This window comes from Equus caballus, chromosome 19 (genome assembly GCF_041296265.1).
Source record: "Equus caballus isolate H_3958 breed thoroughbred chromosome 19, TB-T2T, whole genome shotgun sequence".
Taxonomy (NCBI): domain Eukaryota; kingdom Metazoa; phylum Chordata; class Mammalia; order Perissodactyla; family Equidae; genus Equus; species Equus caballus.
This window is the reverse complement of record NC_091702.1, coordinates 31,810,544-31,833,852: the sequence shown is the minus strand read 5'-3', so window position 1 is coordinate 31,833,852 and position 23,309 is coordinate 31,810,544. Positions and strand designations below refer to the sequence as shown.

The window sequence follows — 23,309 nt, the reverse complement described above, 5'->3', positions numbered from 1 at the left end:
GCCTGGCGTGTGCCAAGTCAATGAGATATTCTGCAACTCATCTACAATGGAAGGATAGGGCCACCTTTTGCCCTCCCTTTTTTTTTTTTTTAAAGATTTTATTTTTCATTTTTCTCCCCAAAGCCCCCCGGTACATAGTTGTACATTCTTAGTTGTGGGTCTTTCCAGTTGTGGCATGTGGAACGCCACCTCAGCATGGCCTGATGAGCGGTGCCGTGTCTGCGCCCAGGATCCGAACCGGCAAAACCCTGGGCCGCTGCAGCAGAGCACGCGAACCCAACCACTCAGCCATGGGCCCGGCCCCTGCCCTCCTTTTTAAATGATAAAGATTTGGCGGGGGCCACATGTTCCTCAAAGAAAACTTTTCTTATAACTAGCCTACGCCATTCGCTGTCACCTGGTTCTTGTTCCCAGCATCCTCCCCCATGTATAGGCTACTCTCTACCTCTAGGAGTATATTCCTGAGTGGTATCCACCCAGGTACCATCCTGGTACGGTTCCAAAACTCCTCTCAGAGCAGGAAATTATTAACTTTGGGAATTTCCCAGGCTAATTTTAGACTAACCATGAAAAGGAAACTCTTGACATTGACAGGAGCCCATGTTGTTTCCTCTTTGAAAACCCAAGCGTCTGGTAAATAATCCCAACTACAAAGTAAAGAGGAAAAGTGGCACTTTAAAATAAATTCGGATGATTCGCAAGTTTAACTAGTGCTCCTAGGAGTTAATCCCTCAATGATATATTTCGTTTCCTAAATAAACGTTGACTCTTCGACATCTAGTGTTGGATCTCTTACATTTACGGACACGGCTCAGTTCCTGGATAGAGTGGAGTTAGTTACACAGGATGAGTCAGCTGGCCACACCTCAGTGTACTCACCACTAGGGCCCTAAAAAGAAAGAGGGTTTCCCCCTTTTCCCCAGCAATTCCAGCAATGGAGAGAGAAAGGCGGAGCCACCCCGTCACGAGGCTGATGTTTCTCCCTCTGGGACTGTGTCCCTTAAACCACCCTGGACTGAGGCTGGAGGTGAACGCCTTCTGGAGAGGTTTCCTCTCCTTTCCTTCCCACTGTCCTCCCCTACACCTCATCATTCTGTAATTTTTCAGTGATTCTTACTTGTCATCCCTCCTCATTTATTTTCTCAGATTTTCGTAATTACCGTCATGTACCTCAACAACATTTCGGTCAACGACGGACCACATATTCGATCGTGGTCCCATAAGATTAGTACCATACAGCCTAGCTGTGTAGTAGGCTGTACCATCTAGGTTTGTGTAAATACACTCTATAATGTTCGCACAGCCATAAAATAGCCTAACTACACATTTCTCAGAAGTGTCCCTGTCATTAAGTGACGCATAACCATAATTACAATGCCAGAAAAGGCTTAGCCTTAAACAATGCTCACCCTTTATACTTTAAATGAAGAGGGTGGCTCCGCCCCTTATCTGCTTTACCTTTTCTCTGAGTGAGGTCTGGTAAGCTTCTCTATTTAAGAAATGTGATAATATAATAAACAGTGCTTTCACCTTAAGTGGCCAGATAGCATCACTTTAAAGGAGTTGAAACTGAGTAGTTTTCCAAGTACCCCTAAAATCGTAACGTGAAATCATTTAACTTCAGGGAGAGACTAATTTGATTCAGCTCAAATGTTGCTACCTCTCCTTTGGGGAAGAAAAAAATATTTTAGTCATCAATTGAAAATTAGCTATTGATACCTTTAAAAAGTTGATTGATGCTTTAAAAAAGATGTATTCTCCAGAGAAATTGAAATAAAATTTTTTAATAAGATTCCTTCAAGCTAGGCACTTAGCCTGTTTTCTCAATTTTGAAACATGTCTTTCTTCAAAATGTAGGGGAAAGTAAACGATTAGATTATATGTTTTTGAGAAGACACAGGAGGGCATTATTAAAGTGCTCCTGGAGAACCTGAATGTAGGCTGGTGTCACTGTGAGACCAAGGGGAGGCTGGGGTGGAGCGGGTTGGAGGGGAGTGATGTTGGTGCAGAGCAGTGGCCAGCCTGCCTGCCTTCACTGCCACCCTTCGTCTTCGGAACAGAATGAATATAAAGGGGGAGGGGCTTTTCCACCTGAGTGGCCTCCCCATAGGGGAGTTTATGGCTTGGTTCCTTTTTAAAGCACCAATTGGCTGAGAAAATCCCCACCGTGGGGATACCCTAGCAGCATCTCCAAGTCAGGCTGACTGAAGGGAAAAAGGCTACTATTTCATAAGGTACTTGTTACTCTGCTTTGAAAGAGCATCATCTCACAATCCAGTAAGACTCACACAGAATCCCTAACAAAGAAATATAGCAGCAATTGGTGGGTTGGTCTGTGGTCAATTCTTGGCCCATTATTTGAATAAAAGGACCATTATTTGAAAAAAGCAAGTATTTATTTGAATATGCTCTCTTCCTCTTAGAGCTTTTAGGAAGCCTAATTTAAATTTTCCCCAAAAGTACTCTGGCTACAGTTTACCTTTCTTCTCAAAATCAGAAGCAAGAGCACCTATGTTGGTATTTTATATTCCTATAAACAGAGGGAAGTTTCGTAGCCAAATCATACATCTCTCTCACTTTACACAGAAGAAAACGGATGCCCAGGGAGATTAAGTAACTTGGCCAATATCTCCCTGCTAGTGAGAAATATGGGGTCTGTATTACAGGTGTGCAGGTACGAACCGCCCAGCAATTACTGAAGGTCCGTGTGTTGAGTGCTTTACACACATTACCTATTTAATCCCCACAAAGTAGACATCAAAGAGCCAACCATAAGTGCCAACCATGAATGCCATTTATTGTGTCTTTTCTCTGTACTAAGCATTTTAATACATTATCTCTAATCAGTTATCTCCAATCACCACAACAACCCTTTGATGTAAAGGTAAGTAGCCCTATTTTATAGATAGAGAACTAAGGTGCAGAGAAGTCTTGCTGAAGGCCACTTGTTTTATTTTACTTTATTTTGCTGAGGAAGATTTGCCCTGAGCTAACATCTGTTGCCAATCTTCCTCTTTTTGTATGTTAGCTGCTACCACAGTGTGGCCACTGACAGACGAGTCGTGTAGGTCTGCACCTGGGAACCGACCTGGGCTGCTGAATTCGGGAAGGCACCAAACTTAACCACCAGACCACTGGGGCTGGCCCCAGGGCCACTTTGAAATAAAAAGTAAGCGGGGGATTCCCCCCCAGGTCTACCTCTTACACCTGTTTGCTCTTTTCACCCTTTAAGAGCTTTTCAAATTACAGGTCACAATGGTGATAGTGAACTTAGTTTGGTGGGTTCACCAACGTTTAAAAATAAATAAGTAGGGGCCGGCCCTGTGGCCAAGTGGTTAAGTTTGTGTGCTCCACTTTGGTGGCCCAGGGTTTCACCAGTTCAGATCCTGGGCACGGATGTGGCACCGCTCATCAGGCCATGCTGAGGTGGTGTCTCACATAGCACAAACAGAGGTACTCACAACTAGAATACACAACTGTGTACTGGGGGGCTTTGGAGAGAAGAAGAAGAAAAAAAAAAGATTGGCAACAGTTGTTAGCTCAGGTGCCAATCTTTAAAAAGATAAATAAATAAATAAGTAAAAAGAACAGAGTGCAATGGGATAGCATAAATGAAAAATAGAGTGTATCACATCAGTCATATGTATGTCGGTTGTATGTTTTTTTTCCATCACCCCCAGGCAGTTAGCTCAATTCTGACACTGTCGATCTGGAGACAGTATCAGATCCCACGGGTGAAGGGCTCAGTCCTATCAGACTGCCCCTGCCCTCTTCAAAGGCCAAGCCAGTCATGTCCAGGTGGTCACTGGTGCTTCCGAGTGACCGACCAGCTGTAGATCAGAGGTTCTCACGACCTCTTCCTTGGGTTCGATTAATTTGTTAGAGCGGCTCACAGAACTGAAAGAAACATGTTACTTACTAGATTACCAGTTTATCACCGAAGGATATAATTCAGAAAAAGCCAGATGGAAGAGATGCATAGCGTAAGGTATGTGGGAAGGTGTGTGGAGCTTCCCTGCTCTCTGGGCAAGCCACTCTTCCCAGTCTCCACGAGTTCACCAACCCAGAAGCTCTCTTCTTGGGTTTTTTTTTTTTTTTTTTAGGAAGATTATCCCTGAGCTAACATCTGCTGCCAATCCTCCTGTTTTTGCTGAGGAAGACTGGCCCTGAGCTAACATCCATGCCCATCTTCCTCTACTTTATATGTGGGACACCTACCACAGCGAGTGTGCCAAGCGGTGCCATGTCCGCACCTGGGATCTGAACTGGCGAACCCCAGGCCGCCGAAGCAGAACGTACGAACTTAACTGCTGCGCCACCAGGCTTGCCCCTCTTCTTGGGTTTTTATGGAGGTTTCATTTCATAGGCGTGATTGATTAAACCATTGGCCATTGGTGATTGAAATCAATCTCCAACCTCTCTCCCCTCCCTGGAAGTGGCGGTAAGGGGTTGAAAGTTCCAACCCTCTAACTCCCCCTGGCAACCAGCCCCCATTCTTAGGTGCTTTATAGAAGTTGCTGTATTAACATAAACTCAGGTGTGTTTGAAAGGGGTTTCTTATGAATATCAAGACACCTTTATTGTGCTTATCACGTAGGAAATTCCAAGGGTTTTAGGAGCTCTGTACCAGAAACGGGACAATACCCAAATATATATTTCTCTCTGCCTTTTTTTTTTAAATCAAGGCTGACCACAAGGTTTCCTTTTTTCCTTTTTTTTTTTTTTTGTGAGGAAGAGTGGCCCTGAGCTAACATCTGTTGCCAATCTTCCTCTTTTTTTTTCTCTCCAAAGTCCTCCAGTACATAGCTGTATATTCTAGTTGTAGGTTCTCCTCATTCCTCTATGTGGGATGCCACCACAGCATTTCCTGATGAGCGGTGCCATGTCCATGCCCAGGATCTGAACTGGTGAACCCCATGCCACCAAAACGGAGTATGTGAACTTAACCACTCGGCCATGGGGCCCACCCTCAAATATATATTTCTTATGTGTGTTATGTTGTAAACGTTTTTCCTGTGGGTTGTGATCAGACTTTGAAAGCCACTGCACTAGAATGCAATTAATCTGTCTAAACCTTAGCAAACATTGGTTTGCAGTGTAGTTAACTACCTCACTGCAGGTTCTTATTAAAGTAGTCCCCAGATCTGCTGTGGATCTGTCCCAGTATATCCTCAACGTTATGAAACTGGCAAATAGCCATTGATGACTAAGTATCTAGGCACTAAAGTTTTTTTCCTTTCTGCAATTACTGATTATAGCTTTTAGCTGTTTAACCCACCCATTGTTAACTGTGCTGCTTAGGCAATATGCTACCTGACTCCCACTAGGCTCCTATAGATAACATCTTCCTGGAGCCTGGGTCACTATGGTAATGAGTAGGTGAGCTGTTTCTCAGGAATTAGAACTCCTTGTCCACTTCAGGCCTGTTGAGACCACCAACTCATCAACTGGGCCTGTGCAAATATCCGATAGGCGACCTTTTGATGTCAAGAGGCTAAAAACTCCACCCTCAGATCATGCTAACGCCGCCGTTTTGTCAGCATGGGTCCTGTGAAGCGGTGTGACTCTGACTCCGCTTGGGCAGATCGTCAATTACCTCACGTCTCCTCACCTCCAATCACCTCTCCCCACATTTCAGACAACCTTGCCCCCGATCCCATAAATATCCCTGAGTCCCTATTTTCGAGGAAGGGAATTTGAGGCTCACGTTCTCGCTTCCTCGCGTGGCTTCTGAGTAAACCCTCTCTCTGCGGCAATCTCGTCGACTTGGTGTTTGGCTTTCTGGGCGGCAGGCGAAAACGAATCTGGTTCGATAACAGTTACCCATGTTGTATTCCATCAAACTTGATTGGCAGAGGACTCTCCCTCTACCCTGACACCAGTTATCTGACATGTGGTCACAGGAACATGGGTTGACACAACCAAGTCCATGCCCAGGCCTTTCAGCAAGCTCATGAAGTCACCTCATGCATGACAAAGTCCATAAATTAGAGGGACACCATCATTTTGTGTAAAAGATGACAAAATCCATACCTACATCTTGAGCCATTGCTATTTTTCCATCACTCGGTGGTCATGAATTAAGAGACTTTGCAATCCACCACACTAACCATAGAATAGAGATCAGCTTTATTCTGCAAGACCCATCTACAGGGAGAATAGGGTGCACGTGCCCTCAGATCTGTCTCCTGGATTGAGGATTTGGGGCAAAATTTAAGAGGTTAGGGAGAACAGACTGGCATGCAGAAATGCTTTTGGGACAAGTTTTTATGGGTGGGCTTCAAACATTTATGGTAAGGTTTTAAACATTTATGACAGCGTTCTAAACTTCTATGATGAGGTTCTAAACTTTTATGACAGGGTTCTAAACATTTTTGATGAGGTGGGGAAGGAATTTTAACACCAGATCTTCCTGAATGAGAGACCCTTTGCTTCTGATAAGAGTCCTACTTTCACGTTCTCGTCGTGTCTCTGCCCTTGGGTTCCGTGGGAAGGAGGAGCTTTGGATCCACAGTCATTTTAGGCCAACAGTTCTTCTTTTGCACATACTTTGGCTACACGACTTTGCAGATTCTCTGAAAGGCAGTTTAAATCACTCTGTTGATAAGAGATGGGGTCAGTGAACTGGTCCTGAAGGACCCATGGTTACAATACCCGATTTGGGAAGACATCTACGAAAAAGATCCAAGATCTACGATTTTCTCTCATTGACTGAACACTTTTGAATTGCTGTCTCTGTGGTCAGTGTTGTAGGTAATTAAAACCCCTTACCTTGACTGCTTTCTATTAATCCAGGTAGACGACTCTCTTCTTGCACTGTCAACAACTAGCTGAGGGGCCTGTCACTCTCACCTGTTTTTCTAGGAGACTTCCTGTCCATTCCTCAGTCTGGGGAAAGCTGATCCTTCAACTTCCAGCTCTAGTTTACAAGGAATCTCTATGTTTACTCATTAAATTTCCCTCAATACTTTTGCAAGAGGGCCCTTTCTAACTCTATGCTCCCTTTTGTCAGAGTGTAAAATAACTCATTTAAACAGAACCTGGCAGGCAGGAGGAACTCCTGTGTTATACACGTTGTTAAAACAATATTTTCGGGGCCGGCCCAGGGGCATAGCAATTAAGTTTGTGCACTCCACTTTGGCAGCAAGGGGTTTGCTGGTTCGGATCCCCAGCGCGGACCTGCACACTGCTTGTCAAGCCATGCTGTGTCAGGCGACCCACATAAAGTGGAGGAAGATGGGCACAGATGTTAGCTCAGGGCCAATCCTCCTCAAGTAAAAAGAGGAGGATTGGCAGCAGATGTTAGCTCAGGGCTAATCTTCCTCAAAAAAAGAAAAGAAAAGAAAAGAAAAAAACCCAATATTTTCTTGAAAGCAAACTGAGTAGGAGTCTTACCTCTTTTTGAGAGTTAAATGCCTAGTATTATTCTGAAGAAGGCCACAGCCCTATGGTAGAGAGTGCCGTGGGATCCATGTTCTAGGGGAGGAAATGGAGGCAGAGAGGTTCAGTGAGCTTGCCCAAGGTCTCAGAGCTGGGCAAGCCGGGCTTCTGACCGCCAGCTGGCTTCAAGCCTGCGCTGGTGGCCGCGCCGCACTGCCTAGGGAACCAGCTGCTTTAAAAGGCGGTGTGATAGAACGGACTTGTGAGCACCAGCATGTGAAAGTGGACACCGGGCTTCTCTCCTCTCTGCCGCTAGCTCTCTTTCTGGCTTTGGGCAGGTCTCAATTTCTCCAGACCTTGGTTTTTTACCCCTCACCCCTGGAAAAAAAAGGGAGATATTGAGTCAAATGATCTCTTTATTGCCCCTTTTAGCTCAAACTCTGAGTCCCTTTTGTGAATCAAGGGGGAAGGGGAGGAGCGCAATGTTAATAGCCCTTCATCATTGAGGAACAAGGATACCTGCTTTTGAGAATGAGTTTTGATGTTCCTACAGGCAGCCCGAAGGGCAAACTGTAACAGATCAGCAGAGTGGTTGGGGAAAACCCAAGAAAGAAAGAGAAAGATGAGAAACAGGATATGTTATTCATCTAGAAAATTCTAAACAAAAATGAAACAAAACGAATTTGGTGAAAGAAAAATATAGATCAAGAGCCACCCACCCCCCAAAATCAAATAGACTGTCATACCAAAATTTCTTTCACTTCAGGATGAAGAAATACTTGAAAGCAGTCATGGTGGGGAGAACCCTGAGCCGGAGCATCTCGGCGGTCCCGAAAATCTTTCCCCTGGCAGGTGAGACTGCGGAGTCCTTTGTAAACGTCATTTTAACCCCTTGACCAGGGTCGGGGGTTGGGGGCTTGGGGTAGAGTATCTTCTGTTTTAAATCTCATCACTTATCTTTCCCAGATAAAAATCACATATTTATTCTATATACTAACCTTCATTTACTTACCTGAGAATAAAATTCATGAGTCTCATAAAAGCAGCAAGCAGGAGCTGAAAACGGTATCTTATAAACCAAGCTTCCAAGGATACTATTAGAAAACGAAATTCCACTGCATACATTTTAAAGGTCTTATTGGCTTTTTTCAGTGATGCATGAATGGGGCAGTATCTCATCCAGCAGATAGAAAGGAGTGCCAAGGAGCTCTGCAAAATGGAAGATTTTTATACACAGAAGGGAGTGGGAGAAGGAAGTTATACTAGTAAAAAGGGATCGGTTGCGGCAAGGTCACCTTCCTTTGAGGGACAGCAGAGGTCAGCTTACGTAACTAGTGCTGACCAGGTGATTCCAGATTGACTGGCTTAAGATTCCATTACTGGAAGAGGCTGAAACTGTAATTAAGTTAGGATAGAAGTCTTGGTTTGTTGATGTGGGGCTTAGCATAAGTGACTCCATTTTGGGCCTTTTTTTTTTTTCTTAACAATTTCCCCTTTTGATCAGACTCTCAGCTTAAGTGAGATATGTGATCAAAATTTAAGGCATTAGGGCCTGGCCCAGTGGCATAGTGGTTAAGTTTGCATGCTCTGCTTTGGTGGCCCAGGGTTTGCAGGTTTGGATCCTAGGCATGGACCTACGTACCACTCATCAAGCCATGCTGTGGCAGTGTCCCACATACAAAATAGAGGAAGATTGGCACAGATGTTAGGTTGGGGCCAATCTTCCTCAAGCAAAAAGAGGAAGATTGGCAACAGATGTTAGCTCAGGGCCAATCTTCCTCACCAAAAAATAAAAAATAAAATAAAAATTTAAGGCATTAGCACCAATCTCAGCTACCACCCTGAAGTTCTTGCAGTTTTTGCTGATCCTCTGTGTGGTATTCACAAGTTTTGACCTTTTTTTTGCTGAATCTCTGTGGTATCCGCAAGTCATGGCTTCAGGTTCATATTTTTAAATTGGTCATTCTCTTTATTCCTTTTCTGATGTCCCAGTCTCAGGGAGATCATTTGCTTGGTGGTTAGTGGCTGCAAACATGCATTTAAAGCTTTTGAGGGAATACAGTGCAGCAGGGAGAGTATTATGATTATTATAAGCAGATAATTCCCAGTGTCTGGAGTGTATTTCTGAACCATGGTCCCCAGGACCTAAACCAATCAGAATCAAATAAGTCAAAGAAAGACCCTGTTGAAGGAGTCACTTTCTTAAGCCAAGCGATGTGTTCAGTGATCTCATGTAACTGACTTTCAACCTCCCCGGAATTGTTAATTGAGGTGCAGCAAGTGGTGTTGGCCACAGCACAGACACCTCCTTGCTCAGATAAAAGATAATCAAGGGCCATCCTATTATCAAGTACAACTTTGTCCAGAGAGTCTAAGGAATTTTTATTGGGCAGCTATTGCTTTAGCAGCACCTTCTGTAATATCTTCCAGAGTTAAGGAGAGGTTGCTTATCATAGCCTCATTTGCACTTACTCCTAGCCAGGGGAGCAGTGATCTAGGAAAGGAAGCACATTTTGAATCATGAATGCCTCCTGGGAATTGCCGTTTGAGTCTGTAGCTCAGGATTGGAAAAGTGACAGCCAGGGAGGCCAGTAACATTTGTGAGTCTTTAGACCACACAGGCAGTTTTATTCTGGTTTCTCTTGCCTGGTGTCCCTTTCTTTGTACAGAGCCTGGATGCGAGGTTCCCTGCGTTTGGAGTTGTTAACCAGAGGCAGAAAAATAGCCCCCCAGGGTTAGAAAGACTGACACGGTAGAGAAGTGGCTGAGTTTGTTCCACAGAAACCGAGGCACTGGAAATTAGGGAAACGTTTGTGATGGGCAGAACTACAGGATCACCAGCATTGTGGCAAATCCCCTTCCTTTGGGGGATGGCAGCGGTCTATCAGGCAGATTAGCTCACTAGTGCCGACCAGGTGATTCCAGATTGACTGGCTCAAGATTCCATCCCTGAGAGAGGCTGCCACTGTGATTAAGTTAGGTATGAAGTCTGGGTTTGACGAAACCAAACGAAGAGGTGCTTAGCATAAGTGACTCCATTTTGAGCCTGTTGTCTCCTTGACCATACTGTCTTTTAAAAAGTGGATAATCAAGAAAATAGTAAATGTAAATTGATGTCAATATTGATTGAATTATTGGTTTAAAAGCATTTAAAGGGTTATGTTACCGAAACCAAAGTGGGTTCGCTCCTGGCGAGTTAAATCAGACTCTCCACCGGAAGTAGTTGTCTCACAAAGTAAGGTGTATTTGCAGCAAATAGGAAACAATGAGGAATCATTTCCAGAATCATGACATCCCTGAAAAAAGGGGAGCAGGGACATTTATTTGGGATGGGGAATGAATGTTCAAAAGGGAGAGGTGGGTATTTGCTCACGCAGGCTCAGTTGGAAAACGCGTCCAATACGCTGCAGGTTATGGCAACAAGGCCTAAACTCCTCCTGGAGAGATCTTAGCATTAAAAATAAGGCACAGGTCATAGGCAGAGTTCTTGTGGTGAGGCTTGGCCTGGTTTAGGGTGGTTGGTGATTGCATTTCCTTAACATAACAAAAGGGAAAAAAAACAATTTGGAAAAACAGGTCAAGGGTTCCAAACCCACGCTTGAGTTCCTTGGGGCAACTAGTCAGTGACAAAATTACTACCATATAGCCTAGGTGTGTAGTAGGCTAAGCCATCTAGGCTTGTGTAAGTGCACTCTATGATGTTTGCACAGTGACGAAATGGCCTAACGATGCATTTCTCGGAACGTGTTCCCATCATTGACACACGATTATCAACCGGGGCCAGAGTTGATGGGTACAGTATACGTGGCATATGGTAAGCATTCATATTTTGTTGAATAAATTATAAACTTTTAAGCAGTATAGGTAAAATGTGATACCAGATAGTGTCCATGAAGTCTGAATAATCTCTTTTCATATTTGGATGGCTTTAGAATAACTTGATTATATTTGAAAAAATAATGATTTTAAGCACTATGTGATAGCACTGTGCAGTCCCTACCTTCAGAACTTATATTTTAGCTAGGAAAAAACACATGAAACAATTAGTAGGTGGCACAATGATATACATGATTGTATATTTTGGATGGAGGGGAGGAGAGGCTTAAAGGAGGAGCAAAGTTAGGGTTGGATTTCCAAGATTCCAGCAGGTACGGGAGAAATAGTGTTCCCGGCAAGGGAAACCAACTATGCAAGGTATGATCATGGATGAGATTTGTGATGGATAATTGTGGCAGTGAGAAAAATAAAGCTACAGGGAAGGAGAGAAGAAAGGAAGATTACATAAGGCCTTGAAAACCAGGTAGAAGAGATTAGATACGATGCTGAAGGCAGTAAAGAGCCTTTGAGGTCTGGAGCACAGGACTATCGTAATGAAGACTGTGATCGTCTGGCGTGTCTGACTGTAGGATGCAGCGACTGCAGGGGAAACAGAGTCAGGGAGACACCCAACACTTCTCTCATGACAGCAGACTGAATAACCCTGTCTATCGAGGTCTCTGGTCAGATTCTCACCACAGCTATCCTGTTCAGTTCAAGTCCCAAATACAAGTCAAGTTCATTACTTCTTCCAAGCAGTCAATTTAGTCCCAACTACAAACCCCCCAACCATGCCTCGAAAGTAAAAAGTTCTCCTACAACCAAATAATTCAGATGCTTCCAAGTTTTAAAAAGTAAATAGACTGAATGACATCATATACTCTCCTAAGAACTGAGCAGGAATCAGCTGCAAAGCAGATGAGAGCATATTGTATACAAATAGACTGAAACACCAGACACGGCACAGCAGGCCTAAGGACATTCCTGACGCGAAGAGACCCGGGTAAATTTGAATATGCTTTCGGTTGGCTAACGATATCAAATAAAAGGAAGATAAGACCTTTCAAATGGTGTCTTAAGGCACTATCGATATAGGTTCTGATTTCATCATTTCCCCAACAACCTACTGGAGAGAATTCCCCCACTTAGACATTCCAGCATAAATCATTTCACAAACAAAAGAGGCGTTTTCGGTGGCTCTCGAATGCGGAGGACACAATAAACCTCTATTCTGGGCACAGCAGCAAGTCTGAACAGGAATGGGATTGAGATTGTGTACTACAGGCCTCTTTGACATTAAACAGATCAAGTTGATTATATAAACAAATGGTGTTCACACAGGGGTTTAAAAACCTTTGTGAAAATACACATCTGTTGACAATTTTCAAGTTGTTTATTGGAAACCATAGATTTTTTTTAAAAAACCCACTAATTATTTTGCCATACAAGAGCAAAATTCAAATAATATAAATATTTAACATTTTGGTATAAAATTAATATGGAAAAAAGATGCAAACCAACCAAGAGGTAAAAAGTTTTTATCAATAATACTGTGCACAACCATCTTCCACTCAAGTGGCCATCCAGGCTGATAATTTATTTTCCCTTTGTTGATTTTTAAAAGACAGCCCTACATTGGAGCACCAAAAAGTTTGTTCCTTCCTTTTTAAAAGGCTGGAATTCATTTATTTACAAATATTCTTCTCAGTACTTTACGTCTCATGAAGGAAGCATCTAGCGATTTCCTTCTTATTAAAAAAAGGAAGTGCCTTCATATTTCCTTTAAATTTAAATGTTCCATTCTATTCTAAGCAAAAATAAAAGGATGAACACAGCTGAGGAGATTTCTTTTGCAAATAAATAACTTTCACAAAAGTATTGCTGTAAACAAGATCATTTCCATGGCCAGAGAGACACTGATGTTTTCAACCAATGGCAAATTTTAACAAAGTATAGATACACAGGGTATGTATGGCCAAAAGGCAAATGGTTATTAAAGAATCAACTAGTAAAAATTCATTATAAACCTGCTTTGTCAAAATGTGCTTTTGTTCTCTACAGTTTTTAAAATTGGTCAGAAAATTTAAACAGTAATGATCTAAAAACCCTGAAGCTACTCTGAAAGTAATTACAGACTAGAATGTTTGACACGGTAGTTTTGACATTAGATAAAAATTCTAAATTATCTGAGCAATCAATGTAAACAAGCTTCAATTTTCAAAATAGAAAAAAGTTGATGTAAACATTAAAAAGCTACCTGCAAAAAACTTATATGTATCATTGTCCAGTTGTGTATACCGAGAATTCCTTTTCCATTCTGGTTTACATGTTTCAAACATCATCTAATTAAGGGTGACATCTTAGTCTTCCCAAACAGGCGCGTCTGCAGACAAAGGTTTTATAATCAGTTCCACTGCTTTTGCTGAAGTCACTATTTTGGTCTTCATCTAATCCCCCTAACAATAGACATCACCTAGTTCTTTCTGTAGTGAAGGGAGGTTGTTCGCATCACCGCCACGTGTTTATCCTGCTTTGTAAAATAAAAGTAACTGACTCTAGCAGATCTCAGCCACAGCTCTTTAATTATAAGGAGCATGCAGCTTTACGAACGCATTAAACCTCATTCTGGCGACTCTTCTATCACTTTCATTCTGCTTTCAAGTTTGAGATTTTGAAAAGTGTTCAACTTCATCACCTCTGATAGTCATTTTGATGAAGGAATAGATTCATTGAGATATATAGCTTTGAGTCGATGTTTAATACTCTCAATTTTGAAATCTGAACTTGGAACAGAGTACTGTGGTTTATGAGACCTTGTTGGGGAGGGGCGGGCTATTTAGTAATCATTACATTAATTTAGACGCTAAGAATTTTATTTTATAAATTATGGAGAAAAGAGGCTTTTAATGTTCTATCTTTCCTTTGGAATCCTTCTCCATTATTCTATTCCTCTATGCAAACTACATTCAAATAACTACCTTAAAAACAGACTGATGTTGAATATTAAAAAGCCAGTTAAAAATTCATTAAATTAAAATCAGCTTATTTGAATTAACAATGATTTCTCCCTGGAGGAGGACCCTAGGGGTAACTAACTGCCCATGTTTTGTGTCATTTTCTAATAATCAAAAAACCCCATATAAAGTGCCAGTTAAGGCAGGGCTAATGACTTCTCTAATTTCACATTAAACTTTGAAAAAAAGATATAAATATATTTTACATGACTCCAACACTATCTAGGGAAAATAGCTACAAGAATGCGACAATAAGTGAATGGCTGTTTATAAAGAAATCATGTACCTTCTCCTAAATCTCCTCTGAAGAGGAGACGTCCTTTTACCAGATTCACGTGCTTTCTTCTATGCCAATCCTCCCCTGCCCCCACCCCCTCTATCAAGGGCTCTTAAACATAAACTTGTAAACCTGGGGAACAATGAACAATATATTCATTTCTTTGAAATGTTGTACTATACATTCACTTGGTATTTTCCAAAAGCAGTTATTCTAACACCAAGGCAGCTTAATAACTTCTCTACACCTCAAATGTCCATGTGGCATTCAGTGAGAACTTAAATTTCCCTTTCGTTTTGTTTTCATAAACCTCTTCTAAATACAAATTCCTTGAAATGAATTTAGGCAATGAAGTAGATAGGTTACATTGACTAGCTTCTAGAATTAGAGAAACATTCTGATAGACTGGGCTTTCAATATATTTGTTTTTCATAGTCATTTCACTTAGGATATAGACAAATGTTTAAAGGTTTTTCATCCATGTTTGGCTCAGTGACAGTGAAAACGGACAACATTCAAGTATTCTTAGATAAAGGCAGCTCTACAAGGGTATGTGTCCACATAGGTTAATTTGCAAAGGAGGATTATCTTAATTATCCTGCAGTATATTTGACCATAAAACCCTTTTGAAATTGTTTTCACTTTTGGGTCTGTGGCATCCTTCCAAAGGTCCTCAAGGTCTTGTACGTGTCCATGAGATGTCATCATTTTCTCGTAGATGCAGGGATGGTATGGAGTTTTACCTTCCCCAGAGAAAAACACATGGTATTGTGGTACTATCCCCCTTTTATTGGCACAGAGGCCCATGAACACATCGTCTATGTAAAGACTAGAGTTTATTGTCTGCGATGCCTCATAGACTTTGGCGGCTACGTCATTGGAGATCACATAGGCAGCCCCAGCGGTATAGTCAGGGTAAGCTGGCCACTGGTACATTTCATAAGAGACATAGTATTTGCTGCTTTTGTCTCTAACGGGAGGGGCACCGAGATGAACACGACCAATCCAAAAGTCTTGAACACCGATTTGTTCTAAACTTTGAAGGTATTCAATAAGATTTGGCATGTGAATAAATATGTCATCATCAGCAGTCATAAGGAATTTGGCATGTGGACAAAAGCTATTTGCCCAACTGAGCTGCAGAAGAAATTTAAGAGTAAGATTATGGAAAGAATCCACAAAGTCTTGCTGAATTATATCATTGTACTTTTGATCTTCCAAAACTAGTTCTCTTTGCAGTTCTCTGTCCTGTGGGTTCGAAGGTGTCCCTAAGGCAAACAGAGTTTTGATGTTGGCATTAAGTTGAGACCGAACATACTCCTCATTGCCCCATGTTTTTCTAATTGCAGAACGTCGGTCAGAGTTTTCAGGAGCAGTCTTTATAAACAGTAAAAGGAGGACATCTTGTGCTTGACACTTCTCCACGTGGTTGATCAAGTATTGGTAGCGAGTAGCCCCATCCACACGGCGCTTAAGAGAGAGGCTGTCATTCACAAAATCATAGCTGTTTATGAGGTATCTGTACGAGTAGGACTTCATATAGCTTATAACGAGGTTATCAGTCGTTCCCCAATAAAACATGAGGGTTAGTATAGAACAAGTGGCAAATAAATGAACAAGCTTCCGTTTTTTTACTCTTCTGCGATAGAACATTCTGACAACCATCATTCAGGTCTCTTTTTATTTAGGATCAGTTTTAAACGGGCGCTTGCTTCTTCGAGACCATAGAACTTTGTCTTCTGTAGAAAAGATGTCCATTTTAATACATGTTGGTGATTAAAAATGTAAAAGAAGCTTCTTATTTCACAAAATGTTTTCTTTTAATGCCATTTTTTCTGAGATTGCAAAAGAATGGAACACACTGTAGAATGAGGACACTGGCACATCAACGTGGGTCCACACCGGCATCCTTCATAAAGTTCGGTGATGGGCCTCATGCAGCTGTTCCATCTACTTCTTTTTGTGAAGGTTAAATGCAACCTATTAGAGTTAGGAAGAGAAAAGATGGTAACTGAATGGGATACTCAGTTACCAAAAAGAAGCAAACTACTCTTAATTCCTTAAAAACTACATGTAACCTGACGGAGCTGGACAAAAGGTTAGGAGACAACTAGTATTTAGCAGAGGCATACACCTGTTTATTTTTTTAGAAGAGTACAGGGAAAAGGGAAGAACCACTCTCTACTGTCTTCCCATTCAGAGTATACAGACCCTTTCCTCTTCTCAACCTTGGGAAAAAAAAGTCTCCAAAATGGAAGTTCAAATTTCTCACATGGGTATATCCATGAATATACTGACTTGGAATATAGTCAGGATGAAAGTAGCTATATAGTTCAAGGAAAAATACTGCTTGAAAAGAAAGCTCCTAATAGTAAAATTCCACTAAAGCTTGCCCCAGACCAGACAGGAATAAGTAAGGTTTTTTTAAAATCAAGGTTCATAATCAAGGAGTCAAGATATGCTTCTCAAAAGCATAGTCCAAACTCTCTCTAACCAAAATGACTTTTGTGAGCCCCAGATCTACACAGTCATCTTCTTTCTGTACTTTTTCATTTAGAAACTCAACAGGCACCTCAAATTTCACACGTTCAGAACTGGGAAGCCACAGGATGACAGCCAAAAGCACTGCCTTTGTAGTCAGGCAATTGGAACGCCAATGCTAGCTCAGCCATTTACCATTTGTTGCACTGTATCCATTCATCTAACCCAGAAATCTGAAAAAAAACGAATAGCGCCACTTAACTCAAAGTCTTTATGTAGATTAAATAGGAACATACATAGATGCACAGACGAAGGTAGATAGATAATGACCTGGCACACAGGGGTACTCAAACTCAAATGCTATTTCTAACCCATTCTACCGTCTTCTCCCCTAAAACCTGCTGTTTCCCCTTTCTCTTCATTTGAATCTGCTGCACTTCATGCTTGTATGCCAGAAATCTGGAAGTCCTCCTTTGCCTCCACATCCAGATCCAGTTATTTAATCCTGTGACTTGCTTCTTCCAAACCGCTCTTCACCATTTCACATCATTATCACTTTTCACCCAGACCAGTGCAGCAGACTAAATGACCCTGGTCAGCCCATCCCCTACTCTACTGTCAGAGAGACCTTTCTAAAACTCAGATCTAACTGTCAGACTAACTGAGCTCTTTAAACCCCTTTAGATGCTCTCCACTAGTTGACAATACCAAATTACTGGCTGAAAGCTCAGCCACACCTGCTATATCATACATGCCAGCTTTTGCACCAGCACTCCTGTGGCCCAGCAAGCCCTAGTCCCCTCACTGACAAAAAGTCTACTAACCTTGACTTAAGTTCTACAGGCATCCTTTTCTGGGAAGTCTGAACTGCTCCCCACCAAGATGTTTCTTACCTGTATTGCCACAGAACCTTCTTACATCCATCTTCCCATACTGAGCCTTTTTAACTGCCTCCCCCAATTACACTGTGAACTCCTTGATGCAAGACGCAATGTAGATACCCTACCCTCAGCATCCATGTCAGCAACTGACACCTAGTAGACGATCTCTGAAAGCACAAAGAATCATGCTGGGGCTGGGGCCACCTTCCACCCAAACGGCTGTTCACTTGGGAAGAACTGGGGGTCAGGATGCCCAGTCAGTCACATGGCCTCCCTTTTCTTCCACCATGAGGAGACAGCACATCCCTTCCTCAAAGATTCTGCCCCCAGTGCTTACCACAAGTAAGATACATCCTTCTGCCTGGAGAAGTAGGCTCTCCCCTCTAGGCTGACACCTCAGTCTCCTGCGCTTTCCACAGATTGATAGGGAAATGACAAAGCAGGCTCCACCCAGGGCAGTGCAGGCTGCCTCAGTTGCTGAGCCCACATCACGAGCCACAAGGCAAAGGCCCTGCTTTTGTGCCGCAAGACCTCATCCTCAAGTTCTTGGCCTTTGCCCTTAAATGGAAAACCAACTGCACATGCTGAGAGCACCCTGCAGTCTGGGCCCAGCCCTGGCTGTGCGACTTCCTTCCCATCTTCAGGCCTTTTGCATCTAGCTGTGTTTCCCATCCCCTAAGATTGCTCCACAGTTACGGTGACAACTGCAGAGCCAGGCATGCGAAAAGTCCCAGGAGGGCCAGAGGTTAGCGCCACACACCATGAAGACTTTGTCCAGAGATAATCAGCACAGGTAACATCATATCCCAAGGACACAGATTTTAAAAGTGCTAGTGCCACAACCAGCATTAAAAAAATGAAAGAAAGAAAAAGAAAGAACAGAATAGAGAATGGCAGAGTGTACTGAAAGTAGGAAGTGTAAGTATCCTTTTGTGAAACTGAGTTTTATGTCTATGTGCCTTCAGGGTTGTAATGTAAAATGTATTTTTATCGTGCTGTAGCACTGAACAGGTGAAAAATACTGCTCTAAGGGATAGATCGATATCAGTAATTTCTTTCTTGGTGAAGTGAGAAAGATAGCAGAAAACATCCTGTTTGTGATGGTGGCATCAGCCTGACCTTTGCAAAATCACTTTCATTGGTGGAGAGGGCACTTCCTCTCAGTGCTAAGTGCTCACTTAGATAAGGGCCCACCTCTGAAGGTCGAAATCACCTTCTGCCTCCTCCATGATACATATTGAAGGAACTGAAGGCTTAACACAGGGTAACAGAATTCTTAATGGCAGATTTTAAGACCGTGCGTGTGTTTAAGAATGCTAAGAGGGGCTGGCCCTGTGCCTGAGTGGTTAAGTTCATGCACTCAGCTTCAGCGGCCCAGGGTTCGCTGGTTGGGATCCTGGGCGTGGACCTACACACCGCTCATCAAGCCATGCTGTGGCAGCATCCCACATTGAAGAACTAGAACAACTTACAACTAGGAATATACAACTGTGTTCTGGGGCTTTGGGGAGAAAAAAAAAAAAAAGAGGAAGATTGGCAACAGATGTAAGCTCAGGGCCAAACTTCCTCACAAAAAAGCATTAGGAAAAAACCAAATAGCACCTCTTCCATAAAATCCTTCCTCTTTAACAAAAAAAAAAAAAAAAGAATTCTAAGAAAATTCTCAATTGAAACTAAGCTGCAGTTTCTATTCCAACAGAACCTGGGAAGGAAACAAAGAGGAGAGTAACCTTTGGAACCACAGGCAAAACTAGCTTCCCTTTTCTGAGCAGCTGTGCCCAGCATGTTCCAATGCCAGTTCGCTTTGCACTATTCACAGTTGTTTACAAGTCTGAGCTTCTTGCTAGACAATCAGCCCACAAGTCTAACTCCTCCAGCACCCGCCTGTTCACTTGACTCACAGAGGCCCTACTATCTCGCCCATGAATGGAGTCTATTACTCATCCACTTGATGTGTTTCTGCTGCTAACATGGCTACTACAACCTAGCAGCCAGCCTGTAACATTCATTTTATCCTCCCTGCCCCCGCCATGTATGTATTTACTTTATTTTCTTATATTTCTTCAACTGTTTCCAACTGACCCCAAATTAAGTCAAAACAATTCTCTGAAGGATGACAAAGAACCTGTCATGAAACCAGTAACCCACACCACTTCTTTGGGTTCAGGACAGCATGTGAGGTTCTAAAACAAGATTTCTCCACCGTCCGCAGCTGGAATTGTTTAGCTACTGTCTACATCAATCATAACCGAATCTCACGGATAGTACTGATCTGATGAGGGGAAGAGATAGGAAAGGCCAACAACTCTTTTATGTTACTCAGCTTCTCTTTCATAACAAAAGAATACCCGAACTCCTCCAAATTGAACATAGTCGTAGGTGGCCTTTCCCAAGCAAAAGCAAAAGCAGCTCCACGATGTAAATTCATTAATTACAACTAAACAATGTTGCCCCAGCTCTGGCTTTGCTGATGGAGACCAGGCACGTGGCATTGACGCTCAGTCCTCTGGTTCGCACAGCCTCCTAGAGCTTCTCTGAAGCACATCTTCCAGCTTCCGTATTCAAAGTGCAGGGGAGGGGGCTGGGGAGAAGCCACAGGCCTGCCCAACCTGGAGAAAGAAAATGCTGGGCCTTACAGGAAGCAAAGGATTCCAATAACGCATGCAAAGCTCAGCAACGTCCACCACAGAATGCTGGGGATGCAGCTTCCTTTGTGCGCCCGCAGCACAGTGCGGGTCAGTGACCAACCAACAGGCTGGGAATTCCAGGGTCACCCCTGTTTGGGACCAGATTTATTGTGTAACCTCAGGCACCCCTCACTGAACTCTGATTTGGTGATTTAACCTGCAAATTGGGGGCAAATATTCATGTCCTGTTCCTGAGGGGAAATAAAAATTACAGATGTCTTCAGAGCCTGCTGAAAACAGGAATCAAGAAAGACAACAGGAAAAAAGAGGACAAAGAACTGCATAGAGAAGAAGATGCAGATATGTGGAATATAGCTTGGGTTTGCTTCTATTTGGATTGAGAAGAAGGAACAGATATACTTAGCATTCTCTTTCCTAATAGACAGAAGTAGTCAGAAGAATAAAGAATTGAAGTTGAGTAAGAACATCAGAAAAGAAGGTGGCAGACCCCACCCCAAACATTTTTCACTCTGGGAGCTGTGCCCCTTAGTTACTCAAAAGGATATTTCTTTACAAGAGAGTTCTTTAAACTTTCTTGGAAAAAACCAGTTAGTGCATCTGGAGGCTACAAGTTTTCCTGTAACGACTCCTCATTTTTTTTCTAGTTCACTCCTGGGGTCAACTCATTTCTTTGTTGAGTCTATTTTTGTGATCCTAAAATTTTATGCAAAACCTGCTAGAAATCTTGCAGTTTTAATCAAGATGAGGAGGTCTGCACTTTAAGTTCAAGTTAAACCACCTCAGTGTCCGATGTTTCAATTAATCCTACAAGTACGTGAGTATTTGCTGCGTAAATGATTACGTCAGGCACGGTGGGAGTCATGAAGTAGTGTTTGATAGTCTCCCAGCTGAAACATCTTCAATTTAGTTGAGATAAGACTCATGGTGCCCATATGAAAACAAGATCCCCAAGGACAACAGTCAGCACCAGGTACAGACAGTGTGTCAGTGGCAATTTGGGCAATACCAACTGCAGGCACAATAGGAGCGTTCCTAGGAGTGGAGATCAGTGACAGTTGGATCAGGAGGGCCTGAGGATGAAAAGGATTTCAGTGGCTGCAGGAAGAGAAGCAACCTGTTTCAGGCAAGAAGGGAAAGAATCACAATAGACAAATATTTGAGAAAGAGGCATGTATTTGAAAGTGGGGAGGGTGGGGCTGCTAATGGAGAACCTTGAAAATAAGGCAGAGGAGTCAGTGAGTGCCAAGGGCAGCAGGAAGTCACAGAAGTTTGTTTTCTTTTTTATTTTTAATGATAATTCCCTTGTTGATATGTATTAAGCTTTATACAAAAGGGATTCATCTGGTAATGGCATGTAGGAAGGACACAAGATGCCTGGAGTTCAGGACACCGGTTCTATGAGGGCCTCATACTGAAGCAGGATGAGGTGAGGAGGACCTGGTCTAGGGCGGTGGAAGTGGGAGGGAAGGAAGGGCTAAGAAGAGCCTTTCAAGAAAAACGACAACCCAGCAGGACATGAGGAGTGGCCCCCATGGTGGGTAAAAGAGGAGTGAAATCTAGTTTCTAGCACTACAGACAAAGGCGGAAAAACTGGTTTCCTGAGTCAGGAGTGAGGGGGAACATGTTTGGTTTTAGACTGGTGTTGACTGTGAGGTGCTGGAGAGACAACAGGTAGACAAGTCCAGGAGGTAATGAGACTGGAGGTGTGGAGGACTGAAGATCCGGGCCCTCTGAGCACAGAGAAGATGGCTGCCATGAGTCTGAGTGAGCTCTCCAGGGGGAGAGAGAAGCAGAGAGGACTGGAGGAAAAATAAACTCAGGGGAAGGAGAAGAGGGAGGAGTCAAAAAAAAAAAAAAAAGCTATTTTAAAGGGCTAGTTCATCAGAAAATTAAGATGGGGTGACAAATGGGTAGAGATAGTTGGAAGGTAGGACAGACAAGGCCTGTCATGGAGCCCTAAGCAGGAAGACAGTTATGGAACAAACAGTGAGAGCTGTGCTGGGGGCACACACAGCAGGGGCTGAAGATGGGGGTGGGTGGAGGTTGGGGAAGGCGTCTTCTAGGAGAAGCAACGCTGAATCTGAGACCTGAGGCTGAGTAATGTTAACTAGAGAAGGCCAGTGGGTTTAAATTCAGAAATGCATTTATTTTTGTTTCCATCCATATGTTTCTTGACCACTGTTTCTGGCCATTGTTGTAATATGTTAACAACATCTAATCTTAGGGACACTATATTTGCACATCTTACTTAGTAGATGTACAACACTCACAAGTCTAAGGAAACCTTTTATGACGTATATGCCATTTTGTTCACATTATCCCACACACTCAAGACAACTTAGCAGAAAGAAAATCGCTAATGTGGCTTCATTTAGAACTGCATTTCCTCTGAAATATCCAATTCCAATACACTCACTCTCCAGTACACCCACTTTCAACCCTAACTTCTAAAGATTCATCTGGAATCCTGTGCCTGCCCCCAGCACTCTTGCCCCACCCGGCAATCTCCTGACCTTTCTTCTCACCCACCTCCCTGTCTCAGAGGTGGAACCATCTGACACTTTTGCTCTCCTCTCCCTGGTTCCTGTCCTTCCAGCCCAACAACCCCAGATGTTGGGTCACTCCCTTCTTCTCTACTCCTGCAACCCTGCCAGGCTGCTGGAGAAGCGTGACATGCCAGGCAGACAGCATCACTACAAATGGCAGGATCTAGCTGTAGGCAGGGTACTCGATGTTGTGTGACCTCCTCCACTTGTCCTGGACCTCCTTATCTCCCAGCCTCTTCACCAGCCATGCTCAGACCCCCACCACT

At 42.9% G+C, this 23,309-nt stretch overlaps 2 protein-coding genes across 28 annotated transcripts in view; one reads left to right on the top strand and one right to left on the bottom strand.

Moving 5' to 3' along the window:
- MCF2L2 (MCF.2 cell line derived transforming sequence-like 2) overlaps window positions 1-23,309 on the top strand; it is a 239,842-nt gene that overhangs the window by 148,795 nt on the left and 67,738 nt on the right. For all 8 annotated transcript variants that reach the window (XM_070243320.1, XM_070243323.1, XM_070243321.1 and 5 more), the window contains one exon: window positions 8,147-8,232. In XM_070243320.1, coding sequence (XP_070099421.1) covers window positions 8,147-8,232 — 86 coding nt within the window. The remainder of the gene's footprint in view (window positions 1-8,146; window positions 8,233-23,309) is intronic.
- Window positions 1-23,309, bottom strand: part of B3GNT5 (UDP-GlcNAc:betaGal beta-1,3-N-acetylglucosaminyltransferase 5) — a 75,636-nt gene that overhangs the window by 45,474 nt on the left and 6,853 nt on the right. For 6 of the 20 annotated variants that reach the window (XR_011429079.1, XR_011429080.1, XR_011429081.1 and 3 more), the window contains one exon: window positions 10,547-10,676. The exons of 1 other annotated variant lie outside the window; for it this stretch is intronic. Coding sequence is in view for 12 of the 19 variants with exons in the window: in XM_070243334.1 (XP_070099435.1) it covers window positions 10,666-10,676 (11 nt within the window). In the remaining 7 variants the exon portion in view is untranslated. Of the gene's footprint in view, window positions 1-6,112; window positions 6,598-7,395; window positions 10,677-12,570; window positions 16,468-17,059; window positions 17,202-20,284; window positions 20,459-23,309 lie in introns of those variants that run through there. 13 more of the 20 variants (XM_070243330.1, XM_070243331.1, XM_023623382.2 and 10 more) reach the window with 7 other exon arrangements.